Raw genomic sequence first — 22,812 nt, 5'->3', positions numbered from 1 at the left:
TCTACAATGGAATGGTTCAAAAATAAACATATCCAGGTGTTAGAATGGCCAAGTCAAAGTCCAGACCTGAATCCAATCGAGAATCTGTGGAAAGAACTGAAAACTGCTGTTCACAAATGCTCTCCATCCAACCTCACTGAGCTCGGGCTGTTTTGCAAGGAGGAATGGGAAAAAAATTCAGTCTCTCGATGTGCAAAACTGATAGAGACATACCCCAAGCGACTTACAGCTGTAATCGCAGCAAAAGGTGGCGCTACAAAGTATTAACTTAAGGGGGCTGAATAATTTTGCACGCCCAATTTTTCAGTTTTTGATTTGTTAAAAAAGTTTGAAATATCCAATAAATGTCGTTCCACTTTATGATTGTGTCCCACTTGTTGTTGATTCTTCACAAAAAAATACAGTTTTATATCTTTATGTTTGAAGCCTGAAATGTGGCAAAAGGTCGCAAAGTTCAAGGGGGCCGAATACTTTCGCAAGGCACTGTACATACCAACAATAATTTACAGACACATACAAACAATGACGACATCTTATCTGCCCTGACCTGCATTATTGCTTGCCACTTGGTCTTAAATTGTACCAATTAGTTTTTCTCAGTTGCCCATGCTATTTAAATATTTAAATAATGAATCATTTGATTTTTTCCATTGTGTCAGTGATGGCTGATTGATTATTTATTTTTATTCAACTAGGCAAGTCAGTTAAGAATAAATTCTTATTTTCATTGTTTGGTGCATTTGCAGCCGTCAATTAGCATGGATCCCTCTTTAGACGACCAGACAGACAAACTGCTTCTCTGTACAGCCTTTTTTGACTTGACTGCTTCGATCTCCTTCAGGTAAAGAGATCCCGTCTCAGGCCACCCTGGTGTTTAATGTCCTCCTGGCTGACCTACACAACCCCAAGGATGACATCACCGTGGAGAACCAGGTGGTGCCCGAGGCGTGCGCGCGCAAGTCTGTGGCCGGGGACTACATGCGCTACCACTACAATGGAACCTTCCTCAACGGGGTCACCTTTGACACCAGGTGAGCAATGTCCAGGTGTCATAGGCTGCGTCTCAGTCGTCTAAAATGGCATAATGAAAGACTGAAAATACTTCTCGAATGATTACTGTTTGACAATGTCTGTCATTGCTTGTCATATCGAATCCTTCCTCTCTCTACAGCTACCAGAGGAACAACACGTACAACACCTACATTGGGATGGGCTACGTGATCTCTGGCATGGACAAGGGCTTGCAGGGGGTGTGCATCGGGGAGAGGAGGAGGGTCACCCTGCCCCCCCACATGGCCTATGGAGAGCAGGGAGCAGGTGTGGCTTAGTCCAGGGCAGATAGAGGGGCATTTTTTTTATTGGTAGTTACAGTAGGTTAGTTAGCTATCTTTTATTGGTAGTTACAGTAGGTTAGTTGGCTATCTTTTATTGGTAGTTACAGTAGGTTAGTTAGCTTTTATTGGTAGTTACAGTAGGTTAGTTAAGTAGTTAGCTTTGATTGGTAATTAGTGGTCAGGGTTGTAAGCTCTCTCATTTGAATGATTTACATGGTAAAGGCCCAATGCAGTCAAAACTGTTTTTCCGGTGTTTTGTATCATATTGTACAACAGCTGATGAAACTAAAGACTTTAAAAGTGTGATTAAATATGATCATTGTTATTTCCTGGTTGAAAATACAATCTAGACAGGACCTTCTAATCGCCAGGTTTGCATGGGCGGGAGTTTCGGCTTCCCTGGTGACATCACCAGGCAGTAAATTAGTTAATAGACCAATAACTGCTAGTTTTCAGTTTTCTCTTCCCACTTAGACCACTCTGTCAGTCCTAGCATAATTGTTGTTTGAGAAGTAGTTTTTTGCTAAAAAAAGCTATTTCTGTACATTTTATTGGAAACTGTTAAAGTAAGGTTCATTGTTACCCAGAAATGATTTGATATTGATATAAAAATGGCTGCCTTGGGCCTTTTTAAATCCTATTTGTGTTGGAAGAATACACCTTAATTGTATGATTATGTATAATTATTAAGGTCATACCTGTATAAATATGATTAATTTAGTCTAAAATGTAAGAGATAGCCCAATAGTTGCTAACACAACATTATATATCGCATTTAACAATACATTATTCTACAGGTTAGTTTATATTACTGACTGAAACCCAGTTTGACCTCTCCGTCTTGCCGTACCAGGTAAGGATATACCAGGCTCGGCCGTGCTGGTCTTCGACATCCATGTCATTGACTTCCACAACCCCAAGGACTCTGTGGAGGTTCATGTGACTCACAAGCCTGAGGTGTGTAACCTGACCAGCGATGTGGACGATCTAATCCACTACCACTACAACTGTTCTCTGCTGGACGGCACACGGCTCTTCTCCTCGTGAGTACATTGACCAGGGTCGTGGGTATTTATTAGGCACCAAACGGAAGAAAACCGATTGAAACCCTCATGTGGATCCTTTTGTATTGACGGTCTAAGTCATTTGTTGTGTACTTCATTTTGATGATATCTTATCTCTAAAACGGCCGTCGTTGGAAAGGAAATACAGATGGAAGACTATGCAGTTGACAGACATGCTCCATATGTTGTTTTTACGTTCCCTTACCTGTGCTTATGTCCCTTGTGCTCAGGGGTGACTATGACAACCTGCAGGACACGGTGCTGGGGGCGGACAAAGTGATTGACGGTCTGGACGAGGGTCTGAGGGGCATGTGTGTGGGTGAGAGGAGGACTGTCATCATCCCCCCCCACCTGGGCCACGGAGAGAAAGGAGGTGAGAAAGGCGTTCACCATGGGCCATCAGGGGAGGACAGGGCCACAATAAAACACAAACAATACGCTCCCTCAACTAAGAATGCACCAGCTGGAGTATAATAGCACAAACACATTACAGTTGAAGTCGGAAGTTCACATACACCTTAGCCAAATACATTTAAACTCAGTTTTTCACAATTCCTGACATTTAACCCTAGTAAAAAATTCCCTGTATTAGGTCAGTTAGGATCACCAATTTATTTTAAGAATGTGAAATGTCAGAATAATAGTTGAGGATTTATTTAAGCTTTTATTTATTTCATCACATTCCCAGTGGGACAGAAGTTTACATACACTCAATTAGTATTTGGTAGCATTGTTTAACTTGGGTCAAACGTTTCGGGTAGCCTTCCACAAGCTTCCCACAATAGGTTGGGTGAATTTTGGCCCATTCCTCCTGACAGAGCTGGTGTAACTTAGCCAGGTTTGTAGGCCTCCTTGCTCGCTCGCACACACTTTTTAAGTTCTGCCCACAAATGTTCTATAGGATTGAGGTCAGGGCTTTGTAATGGCCACTCCATTACCTTGACTTTGTTGTCCTTAGGACATTTTGCCACAACTTTGTTAGTATGCTTGGGGTCATTGTCCATTTGGAAGACCCATTTGCGACCAAGCTTTATCTTCCTGACTGATGTCCTGAGATGTTGCTTCAATATATCCACATAATTTTCCTAACTCATGATGCCATCTATTTTGTGAAGTGCACCAGTCCCTCCTGCAGCAAAGCACACCCACAACATGATGCTGCCACCCCCTTGCTTCACAGTTAAGATGGTGCTCTTCGGATTGCAAGCCTCTCCCTTTCTCCTCCAAACATAACGATGGTCATTATGGCCAAAGTTATATTTTTGTTTTCATCAGACCAGAGGATATTTCTTCAATAAGTACGATCTTTGTCCCCATGTTCAGTAGCAAACCGTAGACTGGCATTTTTTATGGCGGCTTTGGAGCAGTGGCTTCTTCCTTGCTGAGCGGCCTTTCAGGTTATGTCGATATAGAACTCGTTTTACTGTGGATATAGATGCTTTTGTAAATGTTTCCTCCAACATTTTCACAAGGTCCCTTGCTGTTGTTCTGGGATTGATTTGCACTTATCACACCAAAGTACGTTCATCTCTAGGAGACAGAACGCGTCTCCTTCCTGAGCGGTATGATGGCTGCGTGGTCCCATGGTGTTTATACTTGCATACTATTGTTTGTACAGATGAACGTGGTACCTTCAGGCGTTTGGAAATTGCTCCCAAAGATGAACCAGAGTTATGGACATCTACATTTTTTTTTCTGAGGTCTTGGCTGATTTCTTTTGATTTGCCCATGATGTCAAGCAAAGAGGCACTGAGGTTGAAGGTATGCCTTGAGATATATCCACAGGTACACTTCCAAATGACTCAAATTATGTTAATTAGCCTATCAGAAGGTTCTAAAGCCCTGACATCATTTTCTGGAATTTTCCAAGCTGTATAAAGACACAGTCAAGTTAGTGTATGGAAACTTCTGACCCACTGGAAATCTGATACAGTGAATTATAAGGGAAATAATCTGTCTGTAAACAATTGTTGGAAAAATTACTTGTGTCATGCGCAAAGTAGATGTCCTAACCGACTTGCCAAAACTATAGTTTGTTAACAAGAAATTTGTCGAGTGGTTGAAAAACGAGTTAATGACTCCAACCTAAGTGTATGTAAAAAATAAAAATAAATTTGTCTCTGCATGGTTCGGGAAGGGCACGTAAGTATGTAAGCATTTCATTATTAGTCTACACCTGGGTTCCATGTGTTTGATTCCGTTCCATTTCAAAGTGACACCATGTTCACTCATGTCTGCACTAGTGAGACACTCATGCATAAAGGCATTTCAGGTGCAGGTCATAATTTACTGTAGCCCCACTTATTTATGTATTCATAAAGCCTCTTTAACAGCTGCATTGACATTAGAGAACCGGCAGATGTTATGTTTTATGTAGCTGTTATAAAGGCTTTAAGAATGGATACGTAAAGGAGGGCTACAATAAAGTATTACGCAGGTACACATACTGGTGTTGCTCTTTCACACTCACTCACTGCCTCGCCTCCTCTCCTCCCAGCCACTGGTGTACCAGGCAGTGCAGTGCTTCACTTTGAGCTGGAGCTGATGGACCTGCAGAAGGGCGTGCCGGAGGGCTACCTGTTTGTGTGGGTGGAGGACGCCCCGCTGGAGCTCTTCCAGGCCATGGACATAAACCAGAACGGAGAGGTGCCCATAGAGGAGGTATGCTATCTACAGCACAGCTGGAATAGACTAGTAGAAAATAGATGGATCAGACCATCAATAATATTGATGGTAGTTATAAAGTACCGTCTACTCCATTTAAGTGCAATATATTTTTCCAGTCCCAATTCAATGACATTCGTTTTATAGCTCTTGATAACTGCATACTCTGGATCGCTGGTTTAGTGCCCACCTGTACGGTGTCACACTAGTCCCAAGTGCATTAATTAGGAGTTGACTGTACACGAAAACCCACCCTTTTGAGGATTACCATATTTGATTGGGATCTCATATTTAACTACCTAATTAGCCAAACCAAAGGGCTTCTGCAGACATGTTCATGTAAAACAATGGTCAAGCGGTCATTTGTCATGACTCACACTAAACATGGCTGCTACTCCTCTACACAACGCTCTCGTTTCTCTCTCTCTCTCGCTTCATCCAGTTTGGAGAGTTCATCATGCTGCAGGTGGCGGAGGGCAAAGGTCGTATGAAGCCGGGGGTGGACCCTGAAGAGATCATTGCTGACATGTTCAGGAACCAGGACCGCAACAAGGATGGGGTCATCGTCGCCGAGGAGCTCAAATTGAAGGTGGAGGAGGACAAAGAGAGGATGCACGAGGAGTTGTGATGAGGAGAGTGCACACGTTGGTTGTGTTCAAGGACATACATTTTGTGCAGCAATTGGTCACCGACTGAGCAAACTGACTGATCTACAAATAATGAGTAATTATTTAGGATACAAAGGGATTTGTAGATCAGTCAGTCTGCATCTAACGCGCGCACACACTGGTTCCAGTTCTCCGCCCCGAAGTGTGCACTCGTTCACTCCACCTCGTGGATTTATAATATAAAGCATTGGATTGGAGTGAACAAGTGCACAGTTCGGTGACAAGGGTAGATCTACTCGAATATTCGAGAATCGGACCACAGCCTCTCTCTCTCTCAGGGATGGACCACACACACACCGTAAAATATTCCAAGAGAGACCCTTTTTTATACAGTGATCCCTTAACAGTTGTCATACATTTTAGATGGTGGGTAAAGAGTCTTACAAGAATAATATGTGTTGCATTATTTGGTCATGTTTGATAAAGGGATGTGAAGAGAAAAGAAAAAAAATTACATGTTGACAAATCAACCTACCAAACCAGCACCATATGTTCCTGATCTGATGTTTACACCAATAAAACCATTTTTAGAAAAATAAACATCTCTTTTTTTTTGTTGCAGGATGTAAATGTCAGAGACTAATCAAATGTTACAAACTACATGCAGGGATACCTTTGAAAATGCCCGCTAGGTGGCAGTATTGGAAAGTATTTAAAATGTAGATTAAAAAAACAAAACCACAAAATAACACATCTTGTTTTGTTCACAACTGTCTTCACCCTTCGTTAGGTCAAAAGACAAGTGTTCATTGACATATATTTGAAATGTGAATAATAGTTAAAGCACTATTATTTTAGGATGCCGGGAAATCTCAGCTTATATAGACATCCAGTTTGAAAGTATCTGCCTACAAGGAAACCAATACCTCTGTAAAAAAAAAGTGCAAAATAGTGGTTAAAGGGACATTTCTCCCAAATGTCATAATTTGCATGACCATATTACATTTAGGTGAAACATCCCTTTAATTGTCAAGGAGCTTTTCTAGCAGCATAAGCATTTGCCACTGACAATGTTCTACTGAACTCCCACAGAGTGACTCGTGAGGTAACCATTTCATCTGTTACAGTACTTGTTCAACCAAATAAATACATTTATATACTACATTTGGTCAAATGTGCATAGGGCAGCATCCACACTTGACAATCAAAAAAGAATTGCGCCTCACAAATTAGAGGATGGGTATAGATATACATTTAGATTAAGACTAGTCTCATATACACACACACACTATCACTTGATCAACTCTCTCATGTTAGAATACTTACTGGGCGATACAGTGGATGCTCGTTACACAGCCCTGCGCCTTGGAAAATAAAGTGAATAACATTCTCCCATAACAGCGTGGAGACGGCATTCACCTTTAAAAGGCGCATAGCCGACAAAGCGCGATCAGAATGCTGGCCTTTAACTTAGCTACAAAATCAACCACTTCTCCAAATGGAAGGAGCTGCTCGTCCTTAGAGTAGAGACACCATAGAAACATACAGTAAATCGGTACAAACATTAGGTTAACAGAATCAAGGGGCTTCAGTGGATGGGATTTGCAGCACCAACCCCACACGTGAAACAAGGTGGTTTCATTTAAAATAATGTCACTGAGGTGTTGAATTGGTTTGAAGGTGCCTGAGGATTATTGTGGTGCATGCAGCTTTGTAAAGGTCAACAAAGGGTCAACTTCCTCTCTTTGTGATGTCGTCCATCGTGGCGGTTGAGTCCTGGCGCCTGTGCAAACGGGAAGTAACCGGACCCTAGGTTAACTTTTGGCCCGTGATTCGTTGCGTCCTCACGGCGGTTCACTTGGCCGGCGCAGTGGTGATGTAGTTGAGGATGGCGTTGGGGACGTCCATGGTTTCATCCTTGACCAGGACGATGTCGTATGAGTTGACGTATGACTCTTTCCTCTCCTCCACCTGACCAAACGGAACAACAGTCAGTCCATTTTTACATTATAGTCTCATCCAGAGCGACTTACAGGAGCAATTAGGGTTAAGTGCCTTGCTCAAGGGCACAGAGATTTTTTTCCACTTAGACGGCTCAGGAATTCGAACCGGCTACCTGACGCCCTAGTATCCAGCTAACACAATGCTTCAACACCTTACATACACGGTTAGGAATACAGATGAGCAGCACTAACAGATTGAAGGAATATTTCATGAAGTTTAATACAGTGTACTTCTGGGAAATGTACAACATTTATTGGAAGTCAACGGTATGTCCTTTCAAAGTTCCTATACAAAACGGACTTCCTTTAAATCCTCACCACTTCCAGGTTTGCAAAAGGCAACACAAAGACATACAACACCCACCTGGTCATTGAGGAAGCCTATGGTGAGGGCGTGCTGAGTGTGGGCCACCCCATCGGCCATGGTGAGGTCTCCCAGAGAGTCCCCTAGCAGTAGCACGTTGGGCCGCTCTTTGAGCTCCCTGAAGTGGGCCGCGTGGAGCAGAGCGCCCTCTCTCTTGTTGAACGTGTGGATCAACTGACCTTTGAACGCCCGCAGTACACCCTACAGGAAGACATGGGTCGCACTAGTGGTCAACGGATTGCTGAGCTTGGGGGGAAAAAACATGAGACATTTTGTGAATTTGGGCATAATGTGTACTTGCATTGGTTAAAGGCCAAAAATGCTATAAATTGGTTAAAGTGATTAGGTAAACAAAACCAAAGTGTGGATTGCTGCATCTCCCTGTCCATAGACCGCTTTTAGGACATATGTCATTTTGTAATGTGTGTGAACTATCACTTTAGCAGTTCCATATAGGCATTAGGCCAGCGTTTCCCAAACTCGGTCCTGGGGACCCCAAGGTGTGCACATTTTGGTTTTTGCCCTTGCACTACACAGCTTCCTCAAATAATCAAAGCTTGATGAGTTTGTTATTTGAATCAGCTCTGTAGTGCGAGGGCAAAATCCAAAACTTGCCCACCCTTGGGAAGTTTGGGAAACGCTGCATTAGGCACACATCATACTACACATAATTACACTCGATGCTAGACTGGTTTCAAAATGAACCAAACAGTAAAGAAAGAAACGTACGCTCTGGTCAAAGTCCATGTAGTTGGAGATGACGTGGACGTTGGGGTGGAAGACGTGGTTCTGCCTGATCACTTCCTCCAGGATGTCCCCCAAGCCAGCCGAGAAGATCAACAGAGGAACCTGCTGCTCCTGCAGCCGGTCGAAGAACACCTTGTAGCCCTCCCTACAGAGACAGGGAAATATCATCATTGCTAATTCTCCTCTTCATCAGTGTCCCATTTTCCTGCCTTATTTACCCAACCACCACTGATGTAACCGATAAGGATAAAGACAATCCGTTTCCACTAGCATTTCTAGTAGCACTAAAAATGCTAACACGAAGATGTTGGATCCAGCTAAATAACCAGCTAATTGACTTAAAACAATCAACACCTCCCCTAGGTAAATGGTATATAAGGTTAACGAGCCACTGAACACGCCGATTTGCATGTGCTTTTCTGTTGCTCATTAGAAAAATTTGATTTCAGTCTTGTAGGTGTGTTTGGTTACTGATATTCATCCCCCATGAGACACGGCAGCCTATTTCACTTCCTCAAAATCCCCAGAATGAATCTAAGAAATCTGTCATTCGTTTATACATTTTTAACGCGGATGTTTTAGTTGCACTATTTTACAACTAAATAAAGGTGTTTGTTTGGTGCAGTATTTCTCAAGTTAAAAAAAATGTGTGATGTGTTGTCTTATGTAAACAAAGTCGAAACTGCTGGGCAGGTCCGTCTCACTGTCTATGTATCGGATAGAGAGCAATCACCGCCGCTGTTCACCCCATGTTAGTGGGCAACTGGACGTTGTCAAATCAAAACCCCAACCTTCGTTAACCCATTGTGACGGCCGACTGTTCCAAAATCCGTTTCAGACAAGATTGACTTTATGACCAAAATGATCCTATTTACACTTTGTAGTCAATTCTGACACTAGAAAAACTGTTTGACTTATATAGGCTGTTTTCAAAGGGATTTGTTGCATTTTTTATTCAAGAGCACATAAAGAACATGTACCATACATACAACGTATCCTTGCAAGGGAGCGTAATTACATTCACATGTTATTAAGGGTACATTTTGGCTATATAGAGCAAATATTGCAAGTGTCTGAATAAGAATACAATTTGGATTAAGCCACAGAAAGACACCAGATGCGCCAGAATAAGACCAGTACGATATGTCAGGAACTCTGACCAGACACATTCATACCTATGCTGTCTCTGTTCCAAGATTGATGGAATTCTCTCCATGTCAGCAAGTTCCCCGCATAGACCTAACCACATATCTTTTGAGGGTGTAAGTTCATTTTTTCACACATTTCCTTGCTGCTGCTAAAACATAATATATCAATTGAACTGGAGAGGACTGGAGTGTATCCACAGGAACAATACCTAGGAGGAGATGATATGGGTCTGGTTGAATAATAATAGCTGTGATGTCCTGTATAACATGGAGAATTTCAGACCAAAAATACTTGATTTTCAAATATATGTGATCAAGTACCTATTTGTCCACACTGTCTCCAAAACAATCCTTTTTTCATTGTATTAAGTTTTGTCAGGGCTTTAAAAAATGATCTAGTACTTGGAATTGAAACTCCCTTGTTCGGTTACATGTTGTGGTTTTATATAGCGTTTTCCATATTCCCCCAACTCTCCTCTGATATCTGGACCTGTATTTCCACCTGCCACGAGTTCCTAAAATAATCTAAAGATAATATAAGCATGTTAAGGATATTGTGATAATCATTTGAAACGGTTCCAATGTTTTCCCCTTGATAAAGTAATTCAAATCATCTCATCAATAGGAGTAATCAGCTCAGTAATTTTTTGTAACAATGAATTGCCTTACTTGAAGGTACCTATAAACATTTTGGGGGGGGATATAATGAATTCCTCCTGGATTTCCTGAAATTATTTCAAAATTGAGCCTTTGAATAGTTGAGACTCTACAAAGCCCTCTTCACATTCCCTAAATCCTTGGGACATAGTAACAGGAAGAAAAGGCTGGGTTGTGGAATATAGGAGAGTGTCTAGACATGTCATTACTCCGTTTATATTGGCGTTGAACCTCCCTCAATGTAAGAGTAATAATTGGGTTTTGTTTAATCCTGTCAATAGAAACAGGACTCTCATTTCAAGCCATGACAAATCCTTTTGGTTGTTGAATCCATGATGCTGTGTGATTAAGTTGTGCCGCCCAGTTCTATGATTTAAGGTTAGGGAGGCCAAGCCCACCCAATTCTTTGAACTGCTGTCGTTTTTTAAAATAACTAATACGAGCCTTTTTATTTTACCATAAAAAATGTGCCTATTGCTGCATATAGGCGAGTAAAGGTTTTAACAGGAAGCATTGAAAACAGATAAAGCGTTCTTGGTAAGACGTTCATTTTCACCGAAACAACCCGACCTGCTAGAGATATAGGGAGGGGCATCCAACGGTCTTGATCTTCAGTGATTTTACTAAATCACACGGGGGTAGCTCAAAGCATATAGTTTCCCAAAGTCTGACGTAATATTAATACAAGTAACGCATGCTTGTCTTTGATACTTGCATCACCGAATGTCACCATAGCAATAGTTTTACCAACGATCATTTTACAGCCTGATGTAGAACTATTATTCACCTATTCATTTGAATATATTTGGAATCGTCGTCTCAGCCTCTTATGTACTGGATGACATTGTCTGCATATAGAGATATCTTGTGTTCATTTGGCCCCACCTGCAAACCATGAATGTTTATGGCACTTTGAATAGCTTCTCCTTGACGATTTGCTCATTGTAGTTCTAGCAGGTGATTTTGGACTTGAATATGTCAACTCTATCCATTTTTTTTTTTTAAAGCGCTCCCCATAACCAAACTTCTTTAACGTTGCTGAAAGAAAGACCCAGTCAACGTGATGAAATGCCTTTTCTGCATCTCGAGATAGTATAACTGTTAGTTTGAGTTGGGTTTTAGAGTAATTGATCATATTCAGATGTCGTCTTATATTCGACATTCTTTAATGAACCCGGTTTGATCTGGATTAATGAATTATGTTACTACCTCCAACTATTTTTGTTAAAATCTTAGAAAGGATTTTAGAGTCACAATTTAGTAAATGTACTGGTCTATGGGAACCACAGTCTAGTGGGTCCTTACCTGGCTTCTTTAATAGGGTGACGGTTGCTTCGATTTGTTGCTTTTTAATGGCAGTCACTCTTTAAACTTCAAAATTGTGAACTATCGCTTTTGATACTGAGCATAGTGTGGGTGTGTTGGGAGTAGAGTGAAGTTACCCCTTGACGCTGACATTGGGTCAGCATTTTCCCAACTTATGTTTAAGGTTAGGATTGAGGGAGAGGAAGCTCATCCCTGTACCTAGGGGAGACTTCAGCCTGTTACCAACCCTTAGTCAATATTTTGGAAGAAAATGCGTTTGACCAGATACAATGCCATTTCACAGTAAACAAATGAACAACAGATTCTCAGCAAGCTTATAGGGAGGGCATTCAAAATGTACAGCACTTACACAAATGACTGATGATTGGCTGAGAGAAATTGATAAAAGGATTGTGGAAGCTGTTTTGTTTGACTTCAGTGCAGCTCTTGACATTATCGATTATAATCTGCTGCTGGAAAAACATGTGTGGTGGATCAACAGTTACCCGTCTAACAGAACACAGAGGGTGTTCTTTAATGGAAGCCTCTCCAACATGAGTCAGGTATTCCCCAGGGCAGCTGTCTGGGCCCCTTACTTTTTTCAATCTTTACTAATGACCTGTCACTAGCTCTGAGTAAAGCCTGTGTGTCTATGTATGCTGGTGAGTCAACACTATACACGTCAGATACCACAGAAAGTGAAATCACTGCAACACTTAAGAGCTACAGTCAGTTTCAGAATGGGTGGCAAGACATAAGTTAGTCCTGAATAATAATTTTAAAAATAAGTATTGTATTTGGGACAAATCATTCACTAAACCTCAACTACATCTTGTAATAAATCATGTGGAAATTGAGCAAGTTGAGGAGACTAAACTGCTTGGTGTCAATTGTAATAAATAAAGTCCTAATCTATAGATTTCACATGACTGGGCATAGGCCCATCCACTGGGGACCCAGGCAATCAGAATGAGTTTTTCCCCACTAAAGGGCTTTATTACAGACATAAATACTCCTCAGCAACCCTCCCTCCCCCGACGATCCCGCAGGGGAAGAATGTGTAGGTCTCAGGCTGGCGTGGTTGCATGTGGTCTGCAGTTGAGGCCGGTTGGACGTACTGCCAAATTCTCTAAAACGACTTTGGAGGTGGCTTATGGTAGAGAAATTAACATTAAATTATCTGCCAACAGCTCTGCTAACTGCATGCTAACTGCACGCTTCCTCAAAACTTGAGACATCTGTGGCATTGTGTTGTGTGACAAAACTGCATATTTTAGAGTGGCCTTTTATTGTCTCCAGTACAAGGTTCACCTGTGTAATGATCATGCCATTTTATCAGTTTCTTGATATGCCACACCTGTCAAGTGGATGGATTATTTTGGCAAAGGAGAAATGCTCAATAACAGGGATTTAAACAAATTTGTGCACAAAATTTGAGAGAAATAAGCTTTTTGTGTGTATGGAACATTTCTAGGATCTTTTATTTCAGGTCATGAAACACGGGACCAGCACTTTACGTTTATATTTTTGTTCAGTGTACAATTGTTCCAGAACAGGGCAGCACGGATGGCCCTTAAATGTACACAGAGATCTAACATGAATAATATGCATGTCAATCTCTTCTGGCTCAAAGTAGTGGAGAGAATGACTTCATCACTACTTGTATGTGTGAGCGGTATTGACATGCTGAATGCACCAAGCTGTCTGTTTAAACTACTAGCACACAGCTCGGACAACCATGTATACCCCACAAGACATGGCACCAGTGGTCTTGTCAAAGTCCCCAAGTCCAGAACAGACTACAGGAGGAGCACAGTACTACATAGAACCCTATTCCACATCAAGTAACTTATGCAAGCAGTAAAATTAGATACCATTTTTATTTTTTAAAGTTAAAAATACACCTTATGGAACAGTAGGGACTGTGGAGACACACACACATATCATAACATACGCACTATACACACACGTGCACATGGATTTTGTGTTGTAAATATGTGGTAGTAGAGTAGTGGCCTGAGGGGACACATTTCATGTGTTGTGAAATCTGTTGTAATGTTTATAAAATTGTATAACTGCCTTGGAAGCAGCTAATGGGGACCCATAAATACTTCACCCTGGAGTGTTCAGAGTCCTACAGTGATCTGACCTGAGCATGGCACTGGACTGCTTCACTGCCTGAGCCAGCAGGTCCCTCCTGATCTTCTGTTGGATCAGCAGCTCATGGACACTGGTCCACCTGCAATGAAAAACTCAGGATACTGAGTTAATGTTCCACTTAAATTACCACTTAGAGACCTAACATTCACATGAAAAATGTAAATTAGATTCAACTGTACGGTAGACACTATTTGGCATGAAACCAGAAAGAGAGGCTGAATATGTTTAGGTGTAGTGTGAGGTGGATACTGCCAGTCACTAACCACTCCACCATGTGAGGAAGCTTCTCCTCAACGGTGCGAGTTGCGTCGATCTCAATAGGGTAGTAGGTATTCAACAACTCCCTAATCTACATGGAAGGGAAAAGCGTGCGAGAGACAACACAACAAAATATCTCAATAGAGAATGGACTTTTTCCTACTGTCTCATCAGAGGAACACACTGAGTCCTCTCCTGGTTTTGTGATTGTACTCACCATTTTCTTACAGGTGTCATTGATGAGCAAGTCGTTATCCAGTATATCTTAAACAGCGGGAAAGAAAATGGTAAGGGACAATATCTAATTGCACTTCAAAATAACTACTTTTGTAAATCACTTATAATGGGATCCAGGGTAGTGTTCATTATGGCACGCAACAGAAAACGTTTTGTAAGGAAAAATTAAAATGAGTTTCTTATTGGACAAATCTAGGACCCTCGGTTTTCTTCCCTTGGTGCCTAATGAACACGACCCAAGTCTTGGTGATGGGGACCTGTGTACTCACTGTGAGTGGTGGGGCACCTCTTCCCGTTGTGGGCAAATCTGCTGAGGGTCATGTCAAAGTCCGAGATCACCTGTAGATACCAGGCATTGCTAAGAAGGGAGTCCTTTCCACTCATACACATTCACTGAATTATTATTATTATTATAGATCAGCTTTAATATTGCAGGGTGGATTGTGGGTTCTATCAATTGAATTGTTTGCATTACTTATAATCCCCCTTGTTTTTTAAATGTATTTATACCCCCACAACCCTTCCTCCCCTGATTGGAGTAAACTAACGGACAACAATACTTCTACTGCTACTTAAAGCTATTTTCACATGTAAGGTACAGGTAATCACTTTTTCTGCAAGTGCTGGATTTTCACCCACAGCAGCCAATCCACTATTCATTCTGATCTTAACTCCAACCTTCCGATGTCCAGATTAACCCAGATTTCCCAGTATAACGCCATTTTGCTATTTCCTTTTGCAATACATCCCTCCATTTTACTTTGATGTCTTACGAGGGTCCTGAACCTCCCTATTTGTAACATTTCTACCGATGTTGCCCTAAAAATATATACTTTAACCAAGTATAATTTCCTATTGACTGATCGTAGTTTTTCAGATTCCCTATCAATACGGTTTGCAGGTCCATCAGAACTCTATTATGACATAACAACCATTCCTGGACCTGACTCCTTAAGCGAGCCACCAAAGGACAGTACCAGAGAAAATGCTCTATTGATTATGTTTCCTTGTGGCAGAGTCTGCACTACACTGACTGTTAAAATGCCCCATATATTGAGCATTGCGTTTGGAGCAAGTATTTCACATAACAGCTTAAATTGAAACGGATTGATTGATGTGTCAATTGTTGTTTAATATATCAGTTCAGAAATCCGATGCCATGGTATTGGGACATCAAAGACCTGTTCCTAACTGACTTGAACGTTATACGGTATTGCTGCCAAACCTTTTGACTTTAAGTGGAACTGGTACATTTGATTTATACTAATTTTAAGCCATTTATGATTTTTAAGAGGTGGCAGAGGCTAATTATTTAGTTTCTTCTTTAAGTTATGGTCTCTTCCAATTTTGTGTCAGAGCCGCTCTGAGTTGGTTATAATTTGGTATTGAGCATACACCTCCATACACTGTTGTTAGTTGCTTGTGTGACATCATTTTACCATCCTTGTTTAAAATATCCTTCATTAATGGGGCGGCAGGTAACCTAGTGGTTAGAGAGCTGACAAGGTAAAAATCTGTCGTTCTGCCCCTGAACAAGGCAGTTAACCCACTGTTCCTAGGCCATCATTGTAAATAACAATTTGTTCTTAACTGACTTGCCTAGTTAAATAAATAAAAACATATCCTTCTGTACATTCCCCCCCCCCCAAAAAAAATATTCTGTCAGTACATTCGAGTTTAGCCATATAATTTGCTGTAATATTAGATCTGCCATTGTCAATCCACCGTTTTAATGTGTAAAAAGGCAGACATCCCTCTTAAAACATAGGATCGACCCCAGTTGGGATTTAGAGAAAGCCTCCATTGTACCAACATTTTAAGACAGAGGTTTAATGCCTTATTATTTAATAGTTTTAACCCTCCAAACGAATGTCCGTTATATAAATATGCTCGTTTAACTTTATCTGGTTTGCCATTCCAAATAAAGTGGGTGGGAAAAAATTCCCGCATGATTTGAAAAAAAGATTATTCAGGAGTCGGTAGAGACATTAATAAATATGTAAAGTGCGATATCACTAGTGAATTAAACAGGGTAATGTTCCCGTGAATGGATAGGCGTTTCCCTCTCCGTAGTTTCAACATGCGGGATGATCTGTTTTGCTAAGTTTTCTATCAAAATTAATGATTGCAAGATCGCTCAACATTTCCGGGATATGTACACCAAGCACGTCGACTTCACCATTTAAATCTGGAGACAACATGGCCATTTAAAGTCCATCTTTTAGAGACCCAATCCATTAACAGTACACTTATCATAGTTGGGTTTTAGACTAGAGAAAGTATCCGGGTCCTCAAGAGAACTTGAATCATTGGCGTACATGGATACTTCTGTCTCTAATCCATACATTTTTACCCCTTAATGTTATCATTAGATCTGATTTTTAAAGCTAGCCGTTCAACGGCCATAATAAGTAGGTATGGTGACAGAGGGCAACCTTATTTTACGCCTCTTGACAATTCAACGTTCTCAGAGAATGAATCGTTACTTATTATTTTACATAAAGGATTGTTGTACATGACTTTTACCAATCTTATGAGAGATTCTCCAAAATGTATCAAATCCAGGCACTTAAACAGATTCTAGACGTAGAGAATCAAATGTTCTCTCAAAACCTACTATAAATATTACGCTTGGTTTCCCTGCATTCTAATAGTTTTCATTATTTCTAGGAGGTATCTAATGTTGTCTCCCATATATCTTCCTTGTAAGAATTCTATGAGCAATACATTTAGCCAATATTTTTGTGTCGCTACATTTAATGGTGAGGGGCCTCCCTTACTTTATTTTATTTGTTATAGACGCGTCTTTGTATTGGCCCTCTGGCTCCTGCTTCAGTAGCAGGGAGATCAGTCTATCTTTTTGTGTATCCGACAATTTGCCATTTATACAGTGCCTTCGGAAAGTATTCAGACCCCTTTACTTTTTCAAATCAAATTCTATTAGTCACATGCGCCGAATACAACAGGTATAGATAGACCTTACAGTGAAATGCTTACTTACGGGCCCCTAACCAACAGTGCAGTTTCAAAAAATACAGATAAGAATAAGACATAAAAGTAACAAGAAATTAAAGAGTGACAGTAAAAAACAATATATACAGGGGGGTGCCGGTACAGAGTCAATGTGCGGGGGCACCGGTTAGTTGAGGTAGTATGTACATGTAGGTAGAGTGAAATTAAAGTGACTGTGCATAGATGACAACAGAGAGTGGTAGTGGTGTGGAGACGGGAGGGTGCAAATAGTCGTGGGTAGCCATTTGACTAGATGTTCAGGAGTCTTATGGCTTGGAGGTAGAAGCTGTTTAGAAGCCTCTTGGACCTTATCCACATTTTGTTATGTTAAAGCCTTGATTGATTAAATCTTCCCCCCCTCAATATACACACAATACCCCATAATGATTCTTGGTGGTTCCAAACTTCTTCCATTTAAGAATGATGGAGGCCACTGTGTCCTTGGGGACCTTCAATGCTGCAGATTTTTGGTACCCTTCCTCAGATCTGTGCCTCAACACAATCCTGTCTCGGAGCTCTACGGACAATTCCTTCGACATCATGGTTTGGTTTTTGCTCTGACCTTATTGCAGTGTACAGTATTTAGCCCATCTCCGTGACTGCATCACCGCTTGGTATGGAAACTGCTTGGCATCCGACCGCAAGGCGCTACAGAGGGTAATGCGTATGACCCAGTACATCACTGGGGCCGAGCTCCCTGCTATCCAGGACCTTGATACCAGGCAGTGTCAGAGGAAGGCCCTAAAAATTGTTAGACTCCAGCTACACAAGTCATAGACTGCTCTCTCTGCTACGGCATGGCAAGCAGTACCGATGCACCAGATCTGGAACCAACAAGACCCCGAACAGCTTCTAAACCCCGAAGCTATAAGACTGCTAAATAGTTAACCGGAATATCTGCACTGACCCTTTTAACAACTCTTTTGACTGATCAATACGCTGCTGTTACTGTTTATCACACTGCTGCTACTGTTAATCATATATGCAGTCACTTTAACTATACATTCATGTACATACTACCTCAATTAGCCCGACTAACCGGTGCGCCCGCACATTGGCTAACCCGGACTATCTGCATTGTGTCCCGCCACCCACTCTTTCACGCTACTGCTACTCTCTGTTTACCATATATGCAGTCAGTTTAACCATATCTACATGTACATACTACCTCAATTATCCCGACTAACCGGTGCCTGTATATAGCCTCGCTACTGTAATTTTTCACTGTCTTTTTACTGTTGTTTTTATTTCTTTACTTATCGACTGTTCACGTAATACCTATTTTTTACTTATAAATTGCACTGTTGGTTAGGGCCTGTAAGTAAGCATTTCACTGTAAGGTCTACCTGTTGTATTCGGTGCACGTGACAAATGAACTTTGATTTGATTTATTATCTCTCCCGTTGCCTAGTCACTTTATCCCTACCTACATATCTACCTCAATTACCTCGTACCCGTGCACATCGACTTGGTACTGGTACCCCGTGTATATAGCCAAGTTATTGTTACTCATTGTGTACTTATTCCTTGCTATTATTTTTACTATTTCTTTTTTCTCTCTCTGCATTGTTGGGAAGGGTGTGTAAGTAACCATTCCGCTGTTAGTCTACACCTGTCGTATACAAAGCATGTGACAACACTTTTTTTATTTGAACAGTTTTTCCATCCCCGAGCCCAGCTCAAAGACTAGAATGCATATACCATTGTAGCTGTTTGCGAGGCGCACCAAAATTGAGCAGGGATGGAAAGACTTGATAAGCCAATGTCTAGTCCTGGCTGATGGAGCTTGGATACCCCCCTTTCCCCACAACACACACACGCTGGTCCACCGTGGAGACCATTCTTCCCCGGCACCTCGGTGCAGTCAGACCATTATGATTATGCTGTGCCGTCAGGGCCACAGTATTCTGCCCCCTCTGTTATTGTGTGAGTGCGACCCCTCCCCTATCGTCACGGACGGTACTCAGAAGTGTTTGCTAGATTTCTACTCATACACACAAACACTCTTGTGGGGAGCTATTGCAGTGTGCTTTTTTTGGCTAGATCTAAGTGACCTTTGACCCTGTATACAGTACTTCTGGCCAGTGGTTACCTGGAGGGCATCTGGCCCGGCTCGTTGCATGGCCTGTATGGTCTCCTCCACTCTGCTGCGGTCCCTCATTAGCACAGAGGCCTTGGCCAGCTCTGGGATCTAGGGAACAAGGAGAATACAGGCGTTGAATACCTGTACCAGTGGGGACCATTCCATGTGGGGGTTGAGGAAGGAAGGGCCAAGGGACAGAGGGGTGGGGGGACTAGAGTCAGTAGATTATACTACAAGGCTCTACACTGCTAATTCATGAATAAAGTAATGCATTTACTACAGTACCAAAACATTCCTATGATGAAACTTAAAACAAATCGTCCGGAAGTAAATCAATCACTGGCCAGAAGTAAATCAACAGGGCAAATCAACACTATTCAATTGGAATGAATGGATTAGTGAAATGTGTTCAGTATGGACAATAAGATGAATGCGGCTCTATAAAATCGCAAACAAATTGTACGAGGCTATTTCTGAATTAAAAAGCCCGTATTTCAACCTCCCGAAATCTCACACACATATCTTTAGTAGGGTCTGAATCCAAAATAATTATACAAATCCCACACGTGCTATTGGTGCTATTAAACAGTAGGGGGCGCAAAAGGACAAATGTAGAAAACAGGGGACAACGCTAACCCACATAGGCCTACTTGAATACACTGTGGTTCGTTTTGAGATACTACTCCCGCCACCACGTTAACACCTTTATGTATCATGCACCACTCTGCATGCTGAGCTAATTGCTTTTAATTTACTAGTCAACTACGAAGCCTGCATTTCTTAAAATGTAGCCGATTTCTTCCAAGTTAGTAATACTAGACTACACAGAAATACCTATTTTTGCTATTACAAAGCTACTACACAGCCTAGGTTGACTTAAAGAGCAAAATAGGAGGGTAGGATACAATTCTTCCAAATCCACACAGTTTGCAGTTATTAACTTATTATAAGGCTAAGTTCACCATTTGAACCTCATAGGAGCATTGTTAAATCTCAAAGCTGTTTCCCAAAACCATCGTTATTAACGCTGCACTTGTAATCTAAAACCTGCCTCTGACCACTCGTAGAATAGCTAAGTGCGTCTTTCGACACTTTTTTTGCCCTCCCGTGTCACTTTATACACAAAAGATCTCCGTGACCGCCGACAACTTCAGAACAAAGTTGACTAGAAATAAAAATAATGTCTTTGCAATTGATACAAACAACTATATTATATTATGTATTCAAATTAAAACCGAGATGACTGCAATAAAATATAGGCCTATTTCAATCATATTTCATGTTCAATAAATGTAGTTATATTTAGCTACTTGTAGGCTACTGTCTGTAATCTCAATATATTTAATGATGTGTAGCCTAACATGTGCGCAATGATGTGCCAAATCGGTGATTTAGTGAATTTTTATAGGGTAAGCATTAGAATAAGCCACCTCAATATTTGCAGACGAGGTAATATCTCTCTAGCAGCTGATACGTCGTCAAGTATTGTGAAATAATTCAAATATTAAGGCCTGATCCAAGTGCATGACTACCTTTCTTTCGATCCTATCAGTATCGACACATGCTCCAACGACATGCGTTTCCCAAATCACCAATTACAGTGCATTCTAATAGGCTACAAATAGTGTGGAATTCGAACAGTTTAGATGCATTTGTATTTACAAAGGAGAGACTGTCAAGACAAAATGCATGCAGTTACTGAATAGCAGAGATGGATTTGGATGAATAAATTGTACTAGGCATGGGTAAAGAGGAGAGCAGTGGACAACAATAGAACAGAAAGCTGTCTGACCTCAGACTTTGTCAGCTGGTGCCAGATTGCTAGGACAGTCCTTACTGGCAAATATATCCAGGGGATGTGGTATATCTGAGCAAAGAACCAGGGAGAGAGGTAATTGGCTAATTAATGGAATTCATGGAACAGGAGACATCGTCATCCAGTCACTGATGCCTCAAGGCAGAGCGGGAAAAAAACATGCTTAGCTTATCCAATTTATATTAAAAGAGCATTTTCCGCACTTTTCAACCTCATTCATCAGCTCCAGCACCAAACCAGTGTCTACATATGTGAAAACAATGTGTTTCTATGATCTGTGTTTAAAAAGATAAGGTTACAAAAATAATGATTCTCTGTGATAAAGGGTAGGATTTTTTTTAATGATTTTCAAACCTGCAACGGGTTTCTATCCCAAGGGATGGTATTATCTTGCTCCGCACGTCTCCGCGAATCTCAGTTTGAAAATCACTGTTTTAAAACTTAACTTTTGTTGTAGACTAACAGTGAAATGCTTACGTAAAAAAATATATTTTTTACATTTTAAACTTTATATATCTTTTTACAAAACGTAGAAATGTACCGTTTTCACATATGTTGACCCTGACGATGTTCTGGAGATAATGAAAATGAGGTTGAAACGTGGTGGAGTTACCGTTTAAAAGTCATTCTACTCAAGATACCCTGAGTAGAATGACTGTACTCTGTGCCCCAATACAAACATTTGCCAATATGAATTGAGATAATGTCAATTACTTCTGTCAGTAATAACATGACTATAGGCATGTACATAGCTAGCTAGATATAATAACTAGCTGTGTGTTCTCTGTAGTTTGATAACATTTTTTTTAGCATTTCAATATGTTTGCAATAAATTATATTTCCCTCACTTTTTAACACCCTTCCTTGGTAAATATGGCATTATTACGTTGTGCTCATCATTCCAATTCAAAACAATATAGTAAACAACCGTAGCTAACCTAGCAAAGTGTGTGGTTACCTTGCACTGCTATCCAAAATAACGCAAACCAACGAGATGTTTCTCTCGGTAAGCCATTAGAACTCGTGTCCCTTGTTTTTTGTTGTGCAATCTTGCCAGCAGTGCATAGGAATAGCCAATGGCAATGCTATCTATCTAGCTACGTTAGATATTTAACAGGCCGAGACACTTACCATTTTCAGACGCTTGCTAGCCAACTAGACAATCTGGTGTGCAGTGAGCAACAAACATACGAATTTGCAATACATCAGTGAAAGGTTGGTTTGAGTAAATGCTACAACTAATCAGAAAAATAATACTGTTAGCTAGCTAGCTTGCCAGCTAGATTTCTTGACATGTCAACATCTTGTTGCACCTGCAGTCCTCCCTCTGAAACAGACTAACGTAAACAGTG

At 41.0% G+C, this 22,812-nt stretch overlaps 2 protein-coding genes across 3 annotated transcripts in view; one reads left to right on the top strand and one right to left on the bottom strand.

The window, feature by feature from the left end:
• LOC115106621 (peptidyl-prolyl cis-trans isomerase FKBP10-like) overlaps window positions 1–6,270 on the top strand; it is a 13,800-nt gene extending 7,530 nt beyond the window's left edge. Inside the window, exons 5-10 of the mRNA XM_029629529.2 lie at window positions 842–1,031; window positions 1,172–1,317; window positions 2,188–2,377; window positions 2,629–2,771; window positions 4,896–5,059; window positions 5,505–6,270. Of these exons, the coding sequence (XP_029485389.1) occupies window positions 842–1,031; window positions 1,172–1,317; window positions 2,188–2,377; window positions 2,629–2,771; window positions 4,896–5,059; window positions 5,505–5,690 (1,019 nt within the window). The 3' untranslated portion in view covers window positions 5,691–6,270. The remainder of the gene's footprint in view (window positions 1–841; window positions 1,032–1,171; window positions 1,318–2,187; window positions 2,378–2,628; window positions 2,772–4,895; window positions 5,060–5,504) is intronic.
• LOC115106622 (7-methylguanosine phosphate-specific 5'-nucleotidase-like) lies at window positions 6,033–22,812 on the bottom strand. Of its 2 annotated transcripts, XM_029629530.2 has the most exons (10): window positions 22,592–22,812; window positions 21,437–21,511; window positions 19,654–19,752; window positions 14,819–14,888; window positions 14,530–14,576; window positions 14,318–14,403; window positions 14,044–14,133; window positions 8,767–8,929; window positions 8,038–8,238; window positions 6,033–7,641 (listed from the first exon to the last, which is right to left on the bottom strand). In XM_029629530.2, the coding sequence occupies exons 1-10, from the start codon at window positions 22,592–22,594 to the stop codon at window positions 7,525–7,527; spliced, it is 951 nt and encodes a 316-aa protein (XP_029485390.1). In that variant the 5' UTR covers window positions 22,595–22,812; the 3' UTR covers window positions 6,033–7,524. The 2 variants fall into 2 exon arrangements, with proteins under 2 accessions (XP_029485390.1, XP_029485392.1); XM_029629532.2 differs by lacking the exon at window positions 21,437–21,511 and having other exon boundaries at window positions 22,592–22,811.

This window comes from Oncorhynchus nerka, linkage group LG23, assembly GCF_034236695.1.
Source record: "Oncorhynchus nerka isolate Pitt River linkage group LG23, Oner_Uvic_2.0, whole genome shotgun sequence".
NCBI classification, from domain to species: Eukaryota; Metazoa; Chordata; class Actinopteri; order Salmoniformes; family Salmonidae; genus Oncorhynchus; species Oncorhynchus nerka.
Note: the sequence above shows the minus strand (reverse complement) of the source record. Positions and strands in the feature narration are given on the sequence as shown.

What these genes read in the sequence shown, in the direction of transcription:
- LOC115106622 (XM_029629530.2), bottom strand. An exon ending in ACATGGACTTTGACCAGAGC is followed by an intron (nt 8,239 to 8,766) that starts GTACGTTTCTTT and finishes GTCTTCCTGTAG; the next exon opens with GGTGTACTGCGGGCGTTCAA. An exon ending in TAGGCTTCCTCAATGACCAG is followed by an intron (nt 7,642 to 8,037) that starts GTGGGTGTTGTA and finishes CCGTTTGGTCAG; the next exon opens with GTGGAGGAGAGGAAAGAGTC.